At 45.4% G+C, this 17,376-nt stretch overlaps 1 protein-coding gene across 1 annotated transcript in view; it reads left to right on the forward strand.

The window, feature by feature from the left end:
• Positions 1-17,376, forward strand: part of ZCCHC7 (zinc finger CCHC-type containing 7) — an 88,286-nt gene that overhangs the window by 51,986 nt on the left and 18,924 nt on the right. The window contains exons 5-8 of the mRNA XM_050987457.1: positions 5,102-5,145; positions 6,302-6,427; positions 7,412-7,582; positions 15,423-15,458. Of these exons, the coding sequence (XP_050843414.1) occupies positions 5,102-5,145; positions 6,302-6,427; positions 7,412-7,582; positions 15,423-15,458 (377 nt within the window). The remainder of the gene's footprint in view (positions 1-5,101; positions 5,146-6,301; positions 6,428-7,411; positions 7,583-15,422; positions 15,459-17,376) is intronic.

The raw sequence follows: 17,376 nt of genomic DNA on the forward strand, positions 1-17,376 counted from the left end.
AATGTTGCTAAAAATAAAGCATTGCAGGGATTTCCCTACTGCCAGAACATGTGCACATTACTGGCACATAAATAACTTTAGGTATGAAGGGGAAAGGCAGGAGAGCCTCCGTTTGCCAGGAGAAAATGTCTCAAATTGAACTTCTGTCAACAGTTCCATCGCCTGATTTCCCTGAGGGAGATTTGGATCTCTTTTAATGCTGTCTTAAAGAGATATTGACAGGTATTCCATGAAGCAGCAGGTGTTTTGTTTGTAAGTAAACCATCTCTTTGTTATCAAGGAGAAGTTGAGAAATCCCGAGAAATGCCCAAGAAAAGCACACCAGGGTTGATGCTGTTCCCCTCCAAGGGGCTGTGCAAGCAGCTGGGGTGTGCAGGAGGGGCTGCAGCCCCCTGCCCACCGAGCACCCCCTGGGGGAGGGGTCCCTGCTGGGATGGACCTGGAGCTGCTGCGCCGGGAGCCAGAGCCAGCGCGAGCAGGAACAGCCTCTTGTCCTGGGCAGGTGTGCAGGGAGCTGGGCTGGGGGCGTGCTGCACACCTGGGCAGACACACAGACATGGCCAGAGCCACGGACAGCCCCCTGCAGACACACAGACATGGCCAGAGCCACGGACAGCCCCCTGCAGACACACAGACATGGCCAGAGCCACGGACAGCGCCCTGCAGACACACAGACACACAGACAGCCCCCTGCAGACACACAGACACACGGACACACGGACATTGCCCTGCGGACACACAGACCCGTTTATGGCGCCCGGAGCGCCTGTGCCCAGGTGCAGGTGTGTCACCAGGTGTGCCCCGCACACACACACCCACCTTCTGTGCCTCACAGCAGCTGGGGTGGCACGGGCACCTCGGGGGCTGCTCCAGACATGCCTGGCTGTGCCCTGGCACTCTGCCCTTCCTTCTCCTTTGGGGAGAGGGGATCCTTGGGCACAGGAAATGTGAAACTCATCGTGGCCAGCTCCAGTGCTCCAGCACTTGAATCACTTCGGGTCACACATAATCAGGAATTTTCACATGTATGTAATATGTCACGTTGCAAAATTCTTACAGATGCAGTGATTTTTAGGGGTTTTAAAGCTTATAATTTTAAAATGCTCTTCCACTAGCAGCAGAAGCTGTCTCGTGGTATGGTAAATATTGTTCAGAGATATTCTGAAACAGTCCTTGCTACAGAGATCTTACAGTGGAATATAATTAGAGTTCTCTATTCTGTAATATGCTACATTAATTAGCAGTCAAAATCCAATTTTTAAAGCCCAGCTTTGAAATGTATTTGCCCTTCAGGCCCATGTATCATTGTGCCACAGCTTGAAGTGTCCTGTGTTACGGGGCTGATCACAACATAAAATAAATAAAATACATCTCGTCATGCATTTTCCAATTAAAAGGAAGGGGGCCATAACCACTTGCCTTCTTCTTTTGGGAAACGTAGTGCTTTATTTTCAGAGTTGGATGTCCACCTCTGCAGCTTCTCTGTTGCTGAGGAAGGTGATGACACAAACCCTCGCGGGGCAGGCAGAGCCGGTGCAAGGGTGGGTTTTGTCCCAGCCCTGCTGAGTGGAACAGGAGTGTGCTTTTGGGGGTCACAGCCGTGCCCAGCAGCGCTGCCCCGCCTGGCCGGGGCAGCCTGATCAGCTGCCGGGTCCCTGCTGGAGCACCACGGCAGATAAGGAAATTTTGTGAACCCTTCATTGTTTCTTCTGAGTCAGTGTTTTGTTCCGTGGAAGCAGATTGTTCCCCCGGGCAATTTCAGGTTTTGACTGCTGGTCCTCCTTCTCCCTCCTCCCCTCCTCTCCCTGTCTGGGATGAAAGAGGGGAGGTTTGAATGCACATTGAACAGTGGTCCTAAATCTGGCTTCACCCCGAGCGCTGCTCAGACATTTACATTTTCATGCTGGTGGAAGGATACATGTGAATCTCAATGATCTTTCAAAATTTTTCTTTAAATAAAAGCAAAGCTGTTGCTCGCCATTCACCCCATTGTGCGGGGGCAGAGGACAGCCAAAATGTGGTACTTGATAAAGGGAGAACCTTGTGCAGGGCTTCCATTTTCATATAAATGGTGTATATTTTACATCCTCGTCTTCCCTGATCTGCAGTTTGACAACACCATTTTCTAAAGTATAAATACAAGAAGTTTATACAGTAAAGGCTGTATTAATTGCTTAGTACAGAAATATATGTAATCATATTACAGGAATTCATCTTAATCTTAATATTAAACTTAACGTAGAAATTAATATAATCTTATAAAGGAGATAGCATTTCACAAATGAAGAGGAGGAAGATTACAAGCACAAATATATCAAAGATGTTCTTGGTTTAATTTAACTTACAGAAAGCTTTAAGTAAGTTTCATATGTGCAGCTTCTCCACAGAAAAAGGAGGAAATCTTGAATCTGTCTTTGAACTGCTGTATTCTGCAGAGTAAAAATAAAACTAAAGCAAATGCAGAAACAATGCAATCACAGCCCTTCCTTCAGGCAGACATCCATGCCCACCTGAAGAAAGCACAGAGTGCTCAGACGTGGTGCTGGCAGTGGCCCTGGAGGACCCCAGGTGCAGGTGTGGTGCGGGCTGTGTGAGCGATGGAGCTCCCAGCACGCAGGGTGTGCCTGCCCAGAACTGCCCTCTCTGCCCCAGGTCGTGGTCTGCAGGGTGGGAGAGATCATCCTCGGGCAACCCGAGGGGCTGGTGAACCAGCTGTGGTCCCCGAGCCATTCTGGGTGGATTTTGGGTGCCAGCTGCCCACCTGCCCCGGGCAAAGCCATGGGGAGGCTGCTCCCACCTGGGTGACAAAAGAGGTGACGAGGGCTGCAGGCTGCAGAGAGCGTGGCGTCAGGGAACCCCAGCACCCCGAGGTGGGGCTGGGCAAGCCAGGGGAGCAGCCAGGACGGTGCGGGAGTGGCCGGGAACCACCCACAGGGCGCTGGGATTGCCTGCAGGAGCGTCAATTCACCCTGATGAGCCAACAAAATCAGAAGGAAGGGGAAGGATCTGTCAATCTGAGAAGAATTTTGTGATTTATTTCGTGATCTAGAGCCAGACAGAACACTGTGGTCAGCGAGAAATATTGTTGCAGATTTTTCTGTGTGTCTCTACAGCCGGATTTCTACTTGGTTGCAGAAGCAAAACTCTCCCTAGGTGTTTCAGTCTGAAGAACTTATTGTGTGTGAAAACAAAGCCTTATGCAATCTCTTGTGAATTAGAATTAACTTTTATATCACCAAACAGATTTAGTAAAGGGAGATTTTCTTGTAATATTTTATTCAGCATTAAAGCTCTTATATTTATTTTCTGAGTGGAGCAGTTTTAGCTTCTTGTATTAGGAGTATTTGAATCATTGTATCGTGGTTTTCCCTTGTGAAGCTGGGGATTTTGACAGTGAAGAAGAGAAACTTGGTTGGTTTGCCCTCAGGAAGGACATGCCTAGTGATTAACAGGAGTTAATTCGCTGGTAATTTTGATCTGTGACCATTCTGCATGTGCATTTCTGTGCAACACGGCACTTGCAGTGCTGACTGCCAAGGCAGAACTTTGAATTACAAATACCTTTCTCTTTATGAATTAATTTCCTTAACAGGCATTTAAGCCATAAATAATGCACTCAAATATGACAGTGTTTCTTTCCTTTTTTTGATCAGGCCTCAGAAGGTTTGATTTTCCCTGGAGTGTGCCCCGGGCTGGGGCAGGGACGCGTCTGTGCCAGCCCGTGACCCGAGCGGCGCTGGGCTGACCCTGCCGGTGCGGCTGCAGGCCTGGCACTGGCACTCACTCAGGGTCACCCCTCATTCACAGCACTTCAGTAACTGCCCAGCTCGTGCATTTTCAATGCTGCTCGTGGTGGCAGCACGAGCCAGTGTTGAAAATAGAAATACCTGAGGGTGTTGCTGAGGTGCGAACGTGTGCTGTGGGCTCTGACTGTTGGATGAAGAGCAGCAGTAACCAGGGGCTGTGCCCCAGAGCTCCTGAGGGACACACCTTGTATCCCCACACTACATCACACACCTCAGCCAAAATTACTGACTTCTTCAGTAAATGAAGGGGAAGACATAAAATGGAAGATGATACAGTTTTAATTTGCAGTCATCCACCTTCTAATGGAAATGCATAGTACAATCAAAATTGGAGACATGTTTGCTGTTGGTAAATGGTGATGGTGCTGTGATTTTTGTTAGTGACGCGGATGCCTCAGATGGAGATGCAGGATCAGGATGGGACAGTCTGCATTTAAAAGTGTGCAAACATGCAGGATTAATGTGCACACAGGTTGTAGTGCTTGCTGTAAAGTCCAGAGAGGTGAGCCCTGTGCTGGGGTGGATCTCCCTGCAGTGGTGAGGAGCTGCTGTGGGAGCACAGCTGTGTGTGCAGCCCGAGCGCTGAGCTGTGTGCACATGCAGGATTTCTGGCTGCATCCCTGCTCCTTTAGCTTTCTGCCCTTCCATTCCTTTCCTGGTTTGTTTCTTTTCCCTCCTGCCAGCCCAAAGGCTGCATGTGAGAAGGTGATGGCGTGACAGTCGATAATTCAGTGTGTCCTCCTGATTTATTGCACATTACCAAATGCTGTTTGAAATAGATTTGCTCAGCTTACAGTCTGGGTGTCTGAGGTTGTGCTCAGCCGTGTTGGCATGCAGCAGTCAGGATGCAGGGCTGCTGAACTGGTACGGAGGAAAGGTGTATGCTCTGCAGAAACTTCTTGTTCTGTGTGCTCCCACGCTTGCAGCCTCGGGGAGCTGGGCATCCCCAGGAATGCAGGCAGGGACAGCTCCAAGGGCTGCAATCAGGATCTAAGGAGCCCATGCCTCTGGAAGAATTAAATCCCCACCTGAATTTAAACCCCAGGGCTCAGGACAAGAGGATGGTGACAGAAAAACTTCTCTCAATAGCCACGCCTGTGCTGATGCTCAAGTGAGGCAGATTTGGTGCCCAGTGGGTCAGTAGCTTTCCTTTACCAAAGATGGAAATAATTTGTCTGCTTTAGTACGTCAAAACCTGTTAGCAAGTCCAATAACTGCAGTAATCATCATGTTGGATACATTGTAGAAAATTATTCATATAAAATAAATATAATTAATTTTATTTTGTTTTTCAGGAAAAATTGATGTGAACTGGTCCATCTCTCATAAAGACTTAGAGGTAAATACAACCAGGTTTTCCTATAATTCTTTATTTTGTTGTTAATTAACAAGAAGAATAAAGTAAATGGGATTGAAAAACCTCTCTGTGGTGTTTTTGTGGGACAATTAACAGTGTCCTCTCACAGGAGAAAGGAGTTCTTGAGTTGGGGCTGGCACAGAGGCAGGAAGGGACAGGGGTGTGAAGAGCTGGAGTGCTTCCACAGACTGTGCAAGGTGACATCAGCTCTTCCTTCCTGGTGTCTCTGGAGCCCCAGAGCTGTGTGAGGGCAGCCTGGTCCCCCTCCAGGCAGCAGTGGGAGCCAGCAGAGTGTGGAGCCTGCCTGGGCTTGTCAGGGGCAGCGTGGGGACACCGCAGCCCGGAGTTCCCAGGCGAGCTGCTGCAGCATCCAGCAGGAGTGAGCTTCAGCTGCTCTGTCCAGCTCCTTCCCTTTTTCCTTCCAGTGTCCAGTACAGCTGATGCAATTGAGTGACATTCACAAATTCTCTCCCTTAGGAGAAATGGTATTTTTATACCTCTCCTGTTCACTCATCCAAAATTTCATGTATTTTTTTTAAACTTGCAATGTTTACTAGGCAATGACAGTTGTAGATAGGATTTTCAGTTCTGGCTGCCTACACAGAAAGTATGTGTGAGGTCACTGGGAGAGAGACAGTTGTTTCCAGCTTCTCTTTTTTTTCTTTTTCTTTTTTTTTTTTTTTCCTTTTAAAGTCTTTCTTTACAATTGCAAATTGCAGATTTCATCCAGACTTGTATAGCATTGTACTTTGTCCAAGCACTTTGCCTTAATGTGTGCAAGGGAATATGTAACTTGCATTTGCAATTGATGTTCATTTTATTTGTGTTCTGGAGAAAATTCCAGCTTGTTGAGACACAGCACAGCGAGTAAATCTCGGCTAATTGAGGGAAAGCTTCACAACTGCAGTTTTAAATAGCAAAAAAGAATGTCCTGAGGCAGAACTTCGAATGAGAGCTTTCCTTCCAGACAATGCAGGTTTCTCTGTAGCAGAATTACCCATTCCAAACCTGGGTGTGTAAATTGTGCATGGGAAACATCAGATTTCTGCTGGATCACTGCCAGCAGTGACCTTTATACTTCCCAGTTCCCAAAGCAAAGAATCTCAAGTGGTAAGTGCATTTCTCTCTGTTTCACCAGGCACAGATCTCCAACTACGCGGGCGTGAGGCACAGCAGCATGCGGTACTACAGAGCTGACAAAAATGTTACTTGTAGGAACTGCCACAGACCAGGACATTTGTCCAAGAACTGTCCCACTCCAAAGGTAAATGCAATGCTTAAATCACTTGAACATTCAGCAGTTTTCCTAATCTACCTTTGTGCTTGCTGTTAGAAGCGTTGTTTCAGTGGTTTATCCTTTCTTTGAAGCAGTGCTCTGAGTTGCAGGATGGCTTGCACAAAGTCAGTTTACTGTGTGAAAGTATCCCTCTGTTTAGCAATGTCATTGCTTTGATTGTTTTCATAAAATAAAAATGTGCAGAATTAGATCATATAGAATCATATTAAATGGTTTGTGTTGGAAGGGACCTTAAAGATTTTCCACCCCCTGCCTTGGGCAGCAACAACTTCCACTAAACCATGTGGCTTTATACTGGGGAAAAAAAAAAAAAAATGCCATACAGAAACATCCTTTTTCTTCATGTGGTCAAGCAGTTGGCAAGTGTAAAATATTTCTTAATTGTACTTTGAGCAAGGAGATGCTATTGAATCAGAATTACAGCCTTAGTAAATAAATGAAAGCGGGAAGTATAATGAGCCATGATATGAACGGTATTAAAAACCATGGACAAGACAAAACTGGAGCTAACTTTAGGAAGCTCAGATAGATGCCATATATTCCAAAAGTCTGTCCCGTGGTTAGGGGTTTGAAAGTCAGTCAGTACACTGTCAAGAAGTGGGAGCCATTGCATGACAGCCTGGATTTAGCAAACCCCACAACAGAATCTGTGAAACCCTCGGTCCTTGGGGCTGTTACCCACGAGGGCACTCAGAATGACCACATCCCACATGACCCTCAGGGGGAAACACTCACTCCCTGGGAAAAATGGCTTCACAGAGGTACAGGTTTGGGCTCAGAATAGCTGGCTGTGTGTTACATTTGTCACTCCCCGAGCTGAATTGTGTGAGGCTGTGCTGCTGAGTCCGGATGGCAGCGAGTGCCCCCCAGCTCCCCCCAGCACAGCTCCTGCAGGGGCTGCAGGACTGGAACACTCTCACTTTACATGCTTCTACTTTTGTTTCTCCGCAGAAAGTTCCCCCGTGCTGTCTGTGTGCAGGAAGAGACCATCTGCAGCACAGCTGCCCAGCACGTTTCTGCCTGAACTGCTGCTTGCCCGGGCACTATTTCAGGGAATGCCTGGAGAGAGCCTACTGGAACAAACACTGCAACCGCTGTGACATGAAGGGCCACTATGCTGATGTGAGTATGGCCCTTGGCACAGAGACAGGGCCTGGTTTGGTGTGTGTCTGTCAGAAACTGAATTTACAATGGCTACAATCTCTTCGTGATACTTTGATTTTACACAGTGCCTATTTGTAGAAGCAAATGAAAGTGTTGTGTTTAGTCATTGCTTTACACTGTCAGAGTTTTTGTGGAAAATGGTCCAAAGAAAACAAACAACAGCATTGTCAACACCTGGTCTTTAGTTTGGTCAGTTCAGCAGTGGTGGACACAAAGGTCCTTTTTCCTGGGGAAGGAAAGGGGTAGGGAGGTTGAAATCAGGAGACGCAGTGCTGCCAGCATACCTGGAAGGAGTAAAGAGTAACTCTGATGCATCAGGAGTTCCAGATCTATGGTTCTTTCACTATGATCAGATACTAATCAGTGAAAATATTATTAGAGAGAAGTAGTTTGAAGGCTTTGCGTTTGACAAGAACTACTGAAGTAAAACATAGAGGAAAGTTAAAGGGAGAACAAGCATAGGTGTCTCTTTCTTTCACCTTATATTACGCTATTATGGTCTTATACATCCCCAAAATCCAGTCCTATATGAAGCAGTCAAGCTTTCATGATATTTTTTCCTCTTGAATTAAACAGAAACAAGCATAAAAGGCAAATTTGATAATTTCAGCGTACATTCACACTTCAGTTTCTAACTATAGATATGGCCTATATGTTTGATTTTCAAATACACCTGTGGGATTCTGTAAACACTGGATTTTTTGAATTTCTTTCTAAATGTCTCCTTCCTGCCTTTATTTTTTCTGTTTGGTCAAAGAGCATGTCACAGTAGTACATGAGGTGTGCAAAGGTCAGCCGGCATATTTGGGAGTTGCTATTTCTTACAACATTTGAATGTGTGCCAGATGCACTTTTGCTTATAGCTAATGTGCCCACAATACCTTTAAAGAATGTGAATTGTACATTTCTGCACCCTCATTCTGATAGGCAGTGAGACAAAACTGCAAGCTGTAAGGAAGCATCTTTGCCATCTTTTCTCTTTTCCACATTTTATGACACCAGTTTCATAAACTGATGTCCTTTTCTTTGAAGAACCATGAGGGCTCTATCATACGGGCATTGAAATCCTACCTGAGCTGTGCAGGTTATCAGGAACATCACAGCATGCATTTTTTCTGCTCATTTGGGTCCACCTTTAATCAGAAAGATTTTTCTTTGAAACTTTGGGCAGCTCTTGTGCACTCCTGCATGGGAGGTGTGAAGCTGCCTGTGTCATTCACCTGGGTGAATACTGGGGCGTCAGAGCAGGAGCTCACCTGCCCATTTCTCAGAGGGAGAGATGGCATGGCCGAGCAGAGGCAGAGGAATCCAAACCAACAGTAAATCTTTCCTGAGATCAGAGCAGAAAACCTGTGAAACCAACAGGTTGTCAAGACACAACAGGAACACTTGAACAGGACAAGGTTGCTGCTCATGGCCTTGAGGTGGTTTTGCATCTGGGATATTCATATGGGGTGTTCCCATACTGGAACCTTCCTTTGTGGAGGGGAGCACCAGAGAAGTTGTCAAATGGAAGAGAAAGTGAGTGTTCCTACGAATCTGTGAGTGCTAGCCCGTTACCAAAACCAGGTAACAGCCAGTACCTGGCTAGCTGCCCAAAAGCTGCAGAGGAGCATGAGGGTGAAACGGCCCAGCCAGCGATGGCACAGACACCTCGTGCTTGGTGCATGAGTGTAACTGAGTTTTTAATGCAAGGACAGCATGCAGGGGATGTCCCAGGGAGAGCTGGGGTCCCAGACTGCCAGCTGCCATCAAACCAGGGGGCAGGAACCATGGTGCTGGCATGTTGGAATGGGTGTATAAACATCTTGTATGTGGGGTGACTCAAGGCTGCTTTTGTAAAGGAAATCCCACTTCTCAGGGATCTCTGGATTTCTTCAAAGGAGCAGGTTGACAAGGATGTGCATAAGCATGACCCAGTTGACATGTCTACAAATTCCAAAAGGCCTGACCAAAATTCCTGACCAAAAGCTTTCAGGCAAACTAAACAGACATGGAGTAGGAGGATAAAGGTGGGAAATGCTAGTGTGACATGGAAAAGGGTCAACAATGGAGCAACAGGAGTGGCTGAGAAGACAGAATTACTTACAGAGTCAGTGCTGTGAGCCAGCTGTGCAGAGCTGCCCAAGAACTGTAAGAGTCAGGGGGAGAACACAATAAGATGGCAATTGACATTGAGTGGCAATAAATGTAAAGTAAAACAATCCCATCTTGGTATATGGAATAACAGGTTCTGCATATTACTGTTCAGCACTCCAATCCTAGTTATGAGATATGATTCCACCAAAATCAGTTTAGTCTTCACAAGCTGTAAAAAAGAAAACCAAACTGGTGAAATGTTAGGAATCATCAGGAAAGCAGGAGCACCTGGGCATAGCTTTGGTCCCTGTCTTCTGTATCCCTCAGCATGGCCACAGCTCCTCAGCCTGCAAGGGAGGTGACAGAAGGAAGGACCTGTGAAGAGCCTCAGAATCATCTGTCATGGGAGACAGTGGTGAGGGGTCATCATTTCTTCCTGTACACCTGACGAAGGCAATAGAAGCCAGGTTGAGAAGAGGCAGTCCAAGGGGACTCTGTGCAGGCAGCAGCAGACCTGGAGCCTCCTTTCTGAGGGATGCAGATCTGCCCTGCCTCCAGAGGAAATGGGAGCAGTTAGTTCATGGGAGAGAGATCACAGAATCCTACAACATCATCTGATCATCATTGCCAACATTTCTTGGCAAACCATGGTTTACACAGAACAGCCCAACCAAGTCCTAAGAGTGTCCACCTCTGGGGAATCCACCACTTCCCTCAAGAGATGATTGTTCTCATCGTGAGAAGTTTTCTCCTGTATCCACCTGAGATCTCCCCAGGAGTAACTTGGAGCTGTCACCCCTTGTCTTTCCCATGTGACTCAGTTTAAAAAAGAAAATCTCCATCTTCGTGTTATCAAACGTATGCTATGAAATGTTTTGGATGCTCAAAGGAAGTTGTAATTTGTCCTTCTCAGAAAGTTTACTCCCCTTTACTGTAACACAGAGGGTGCAGAACAGGCTCTTGTGCACAGTCTGACAGTCAGACCTTCCCCTTTGGTCCAGAAGTGAATGTGAGGCAGTTCATGGTACTTCACCTAGTTTGCCTAGGAAACATTTGCAGTTACTTAAACCACTTTAAGATCATACATTTATGATCTGCTACATCAGTCTCTTCTCCTGAGACAGTGCTGAGAACATACAGAGTCCTCTTAGCTGGAGGTGTTCTGGAAGCAGCCTGGCCTCGCATGGTTTCCTTGGGAGGGTCATAGAGCTGCTTTTGACTGATTCAGTGGCAGTTTGGTGGATGTGATGAGCCTTGTGGTTGTCTTGCAGCCTCACCTGCCAGCAGCAGGGGTGGGAGAAGGGCTCTATAAATCTGCAGGAAGCAGGCAGAGGGGCAATGTCTCCGTGTATACCTGGGGAAACCAGTATGCAGATGCTTGGTGAGCTGGATGGGCTCTCCAGGAGCTGGCAGACAGCAGTGCCCAGGTGCTTGGTGCCCTATAGCCACGCTGTGTGTGATGGCCCCATCCCAATGCCCAGATACTGTATTGTCAGCACTCCTTCCCGTAAATCAGCTGGGTGCTTCGACTGGCATCTTCTCTGCATATTCTGAGAACGTTCTGGGCATGCAAGCCGCCACTGGCCTCTCCTCTCCGGGCAGGTTTCTTCAGCCTTTGTTGTTTCTGGCACACTGCGCTGGGCTGGTGTGGAGCTGGAGGTGCTGGGATCATTCCACGGGGGCAGCTGGCATCCATGTGGCCCGTTTTCCCTGGGCAGAGAGCACGACGTTTGCTGCGTCTCCTGAGTTCCCCAGTGTCCTTCCCCACTCTTCACACCTCTGGCTGTCCACATGCACCCGAGGGTGAGCACACGGCCGTGCCCCCGAGGCCAGGGTGACACCGGCAGTCACCCAGCCCTGCCCGCCCGGCACCGGCGGCTGTCTGCACTGCCGGCGTGGCGAGAGGTCTCGACATCTGCTCGTGCAGGAGTGCCTTTGAAGGGAAGCATTGTGTGTTTTCCGCGGCAGTTCCCATGCGGAGGTGATGAAAAGTGTGTGTTTTGGCAAATCTTTTGTTTTATTGTGGTGGCTTGCAGCGGGGCAGCTCCAAGCAGCCGCTGCCTCTTTGACAAAGCACCAGAGGATTCTGTTAAAAAGTTGTGTTTAGTAATTGTAGTCGTCGTGTCAGACCATAACTGACTCGGAGCTGAAGGATTTTTGCGAGATGAGTAGCTATGCCAGCAGGGACCCAAGTCTCCTGGGCCAGCCGCGCTCTCATTAAGATTTGCCGCTAGCCGTGGCGGTGTTCGGCAAGTATGTGACGTGCATGCTGTTATTGTATGCTTGGCTTGTCAGCCTGCAGCTTTCTGACACTCACTTATGTCACTCTTTATTCAGAGACGAAGAAGCTTTTGATAATTTGACAAGACAAGCTCTTAAACGATCTAGGTCATGGCCTTCACTGTCTGTGATTGTGAACATATTTCCTGAAAGCCCTGTCACTCATCACAGCTACATTTTCTCCCGGGGAGCCGCGGGCCCGTCCTGGTCTCCTGTCAGCGCGTGCATTTTGGTTATTCATACGCCAAATACAGTAGTGGGTTTTTGCTCGCCTTTGGCCGGCGCTCGCATGTTAGCGGGGCTAATCCGCCGCCCGCGCCCGCGCCCCGCCGCGCCGCCGTCGAGGGCCCTCGGCGCGAGGCAGACGCCCGGCCGAGGGGAGCGGAAAGCAGGAAAGGCCGCTTAGTGCCGGTTTTGTGTTTGCTCATTGTTGTGGAAATATGAGAACTGGTGGCAAGGGCCTCGTCTATTGAGCTCTCGAGTCCCGGTCTGCTGTCAGGGGCTGTTTGAGATTGAGTGTTTTATTTTCTTTGATGTTCACATTGGAGAATAGGGAAGTGGGAATTAAACAACAGATGCATTAAGCCGTTGTTCTGGTAAAACAATAATTAGCACCTGATAAAATTCAATATGGGTCAAAACGTGCAGCACCCAGTCTCGACTCTCCCATTATGGCGCCGTGCAGCGGGTCAGCCTCAGGCACCGGTGGCCGCCCTTGCACAGGGCCATGGCAGCGGTGGCATGGCTCTGGGAACACGGGTGGCTCTGGGGACAGCAGTGGCTTTGGGGACAGCGGTGGCGCAGCTCTGGGGACAGCGATGGCCCAAGGTGTTGGCCGGTGTGGGCCCGCTGCCCTAGCCGTACGCCATGGCAGTTGCTCTGCCCTCTGGAGTGGGCACCTTTTGTGCTGGTACATCTAAATGCAAGTAAGGTCAGACCACTGGGGCAGGAAATAAATGCAATTTTATTTTAATGTAGTTCATCACACTGCTATAGTAGCTGGGTACCACAGGGGCTTTTCTCTAAAGGAGGGCCATTCATGGTTAAGTTCTTTTAAATAAATAAGGAAAATGGTGGGTTTGGCAGCAGTTCTGTCTGGCTATGCTGTCTTCCATAGCAAACCTCTCTGCCTCATTTGAGAATCCAGTATTTGGTAGTAACTGTTAATCATACTATTTGTCATTCCACAATATAAGATGCAGACACCAGCCCTGAGCGGATGCAAAGTAACGAGGTTCCTGGTTAAAAGCATCATCTCTAAAGAGCTGTTGTTTAACAGTGACCCCAATGACTCAATAACAAAAGCTGTTGTACCCCACTTGAGAAGTATTTCCCCAAGACAGCGCCTGAATGAAGGAATACGCTTAGCCTTCCCTCACCACATTCATCCTTTCCTTCTTCTGGTTTTCCCTCAGCTTTACTATGTCCTTGAGGATAAAACCTACCTCTGGACAGCACCACGAAGGGGCTGGGGCTGTGCCTCTCCCAGCGTTTTGACAAGAGCTCTGCCAGCTGTGGTTCCCACTCAGAGCTACAGATTTTTGCTCAAAGTGATGTCTTTGTGTCCAGAGCAGAAAAAATACCCAACCAAACAATTATTCCAAAATGAAGTAATTTTGATGATGATGATGATGATGATTAAATAGCAGTCGTGTGAGTAAAGGTCATAGCACAGAGTGGCATTTTGCCAGGATAGGACAACTCACTGATTGCAATTGTTCAACCATATTAGCCCGGGCACACTGTGGTAATCGAAAAGTATCCAGAACTAATGTATAAATAACTGCCTGCTACCCCTGAGCTGGACCAGCACAGCTGTCCTGCACAGCTGAAACCTCCTCAGCTCTGAGGGAGATGCTAAGAGCTCTGGTACAATATTTTTACAGGCTACAGAGTGTTTATATGTTGCTCTCTGAACCCTGGCTAAGTTAGGGAAGGAGGAAAATCCTTTTGTTTTCGCTCAAAGACAGCTTGAAGGTGTTCAATCTGACAGATCCTCGGTGAGGAATGTGATGTCCTTCACACATTTCTTTATAGAAATATTAATATAAAACTCAAATATTTACACACTGCATTTGAGTAAGAGGAGAAATGTTGAACCATTACACAGAACAGACTGTAGATTTTTCTGCAGACAATTATGTTACTGGTGGAATGAATAATAAATAATATCATTTCCATCACATCTGGGAAAAACACACTGGATTTGCCACAGGGTGACTGGCAAAAACTTGGATTTTATTTTGAGAGATACTGGTTGTGGTGTTTTTTTAATTAACACACTCCATCTAAGTAAAAGAAGGCAAAAATTTTGGCACGGGTGAAAAATTTATTCGAAATCTAAAGAAGTGTTAATAGTACTCATTTGCAAGTAGTCATGAGGCTTCAGTGTTTGAATTTGCAGCTGCAGCATATTATGAAGAGGCCGTGGAATACTACATTTCTTTCTCTTTTCTTAAAATGAAGGTTGGCAAACCAAGTTGCTCATTGTTAAATGAGTACTGTGCTGTTCTTATAAGAAGGTAAATTTCTAAAGAGAAGTGAAAGTCCTCCGCTGCAGTAGCTGTGTACCAAAATGACAAAAAGTGCCACAGTTTCCGTGTCTGTCTGTGGCTCAGGGGCTGTCAGAAATATTGTGCATTTTGTAAAAGCATTAAGAACCTCTGAGAGAGTGATCTGAGCTTTAATGACCACCAACATATTCTGATTTTGTGTTAAAGATCCACATTTTCCTTTTTACTATCTCTCGTGTGTCCCTCAGGTCAATTGTGTCACTTTTGTGACTCAAAAACCTGCTCGGAAATTTTTTTTTTTTCCAAGGGCTGCACTTAGGACTTGGTATAAAAGTCTGGCAATTTAAAGAAATTAAAAGTAAAAAAAAAGCGAGCAGGTCATTGTAAAAATAGCAACATTAAAGCAATCTGTTATGGTTCTTGTTTACAACTCATCTGACATGAGGCTGCTGAGGATTATTACATGTAACAATTATATTTTGATTAGGAAAGAGATACGCACAAAAAAGATAAAATATTTCTGTTAGTACAAGAAAGGAAGGCACCTTGTGATTTAATTTCTAGAGCATTATGTAAATTTAAAATGTCAGAAAATGTAGAATTTAAATCCACCCCTGTTTGTTTTGCAGCATTAATGCTTCCTACAGTCACGAACACACTGCTCTCCCAAACTTCTGCCCCTCGGAGAAAAAGGGCAGAGAGAAAACTGTTACTGGCTTTCTGACAATGGCAGGGAGTGTGTTAAACCAGTGTAAAATTCAATTAAACTGTCTAGCCGGGTTTTTGAAGCTGAAATGCAGACCCTTTCAGTTAAGCTTCTTATTTTCCTGTGACCGACACCAGTGGATACTGTGTTATGCCAAAACCAACAGGCTGTAAAGCACCTTGTTTCATGCTCCTAGCTGATCAATATTTTTATTTTCCAGGCTTGCCCAGAAATATGGAGGCAGTATCACCTAACAGTAAGTAGAAACACCTTTTTTATTTTCTTCTACACCCAACCTATTTACTCCTCTGTGAACTGCTGACCATAAAATATAGATAAGCATCTTCTCTGAGAAGATAATAAACATCTCAAGAGTTTTTGAACTGAAGAAGGCGATGAAACACTGTCACTATTTTTTAAGCATCCTTAAAACTTCTGTTTTCATTTTAATACTGTAATAATTAAATTAGTGCTTTGCCTCTCTTCTCTCAGTGACCACATTTACACATGGAAAGAGTGTTAAATTTTAAGTTGGGGTGCACAGCAGAAGCAGTAATCCCATCTCAGATATCCCAGATGCTGGTAATTAGTCACTCTGTGTGACAAAGCTTTCTTCTTAGATGAGTGAAATAAATCTCAGTTAGAGTGGAGACATGAATTTGAGGAAAAACACCTCTTAAACTTTTGCAGATAATTTATCATGAGTCAGGATATAGCTGTGACTGCTTATTTGGCCTGCGTTCGTTGATCGTTAATCCCTGAAAGAAGAGAATAAAACTTTGTGAAACTGTACCAGTTTATTTCTTAGGATTTTTCCTTGTGTGTAAAGTAGATATAAAAATAGAACAAAATGCATACAAATTTGGTTAATATTGAAACCTCGGACAGTATTTACCCAGTAAAAACAAATTCTTGCATTGGTGTCACGGTTCTTAAATGTATTAATTTCTAAAATTGTCAAACTTAAAAACAACCTTAAAAAATCAGGGGTTTGTTGTTACTCTGAACTTTTCATTGCTCCCCAGATCGGCCTCACACGGATTTCACTGTTACAGATAATTAACCCCTGTTCTCTGCTCTCAACAAAGTAGAAAAGTTTCTCCACTACTTTTCTTTTTGGATCTTTGGGTTTTTTCTCTGAAGCAGTAGATGGGATGTGCTTTATAATTTGTGCCTCCACCTCTGCATGGCAGTGGAATGCTCTTTTTTCTGCTTTTTTCTTCAAAATTCAATGAATAGAAGAAATCTGCACTTTAAACCTCTCATTTGTGTTTTGTGCATAATGATTCTAACACAAAGATCTGCCCTGGAAATCCTCCACCCTTCCTGAGAATTTACTTTTAAACAGATTTGCTAAAGATTTTGTGTTGGTTTGGTTGGTTTTGGTTTTTATTTTTTATAAACATTATAAGCCAAAAAAAATGGTTCATTCACTTGGTTTGGTTTTAAAATGGATGAAGGAAAAAGGTAAATGCTGTCTTTGATTATAATCCCTAAGGGTGCATGTAAAAACAATTTTTGAAATGTTTATAACACTTAGAACTTATTAAACAGATTAAAATATTTGGTGCAGTAACATCCTGGGTTCTTACTGAGATAAAAGATGTAATTTAATTTTAGTCCTACCTGCCTGAATTGAAAATTCCTCCAAAAGTGTGTGGCCATCAACACTTATAAAATATTTATGTCTGTAAAAAAAAAAGCAGGGGGTAGCTTAAACTTGACCAAGTGCCATACTAGGACAAAATTTGAGGTATTTTGAGGCAGGAAATTATTTCTGTGTATTTTGTAGAAAGCATTCAGGGTTTACACTTAATGTAAAGTAAAGCTCAGAAAAGGTATCAAAACAAGCCCTTGTTAGAAAATGTAGTGGTTACAAATATGGGCATATTTTTAAAAGTACCCCTTTGGAAATTTACGGTGCATTTTAGGGACATTTTGAAATGTGGTCAAATAGGCACAATCACAGATTAATTGGTATTGCATCAGGCCCTACCTTCCGATAGATTCTTACTTCCAGTAAGATTTTTACTTTGCAGTGGATTGCAGTTTATCTGCAAAATATACTCATTTCTGGCATGTGGGAAATGTTCTGCACGCCTTCATTTCTTGCATGTGAAGAGGACCTTTGGCTCAAAGTTACATTAGCCGTTGGATAAGCCTGGAATTTAAAA

This window comes from Serinus canaria, chromosome Z (genome assembly GCF_022539315.1).
Source record: "Serinus canaria isolate serCan28SL12 chromosome Z, serCan2020, whole genome shotgun sequence".
NCBI lineage: Eukaryota > Metazoa > Chordata > Aves > Passeriformes > Fringillidae > Serinus > Serinus canaria.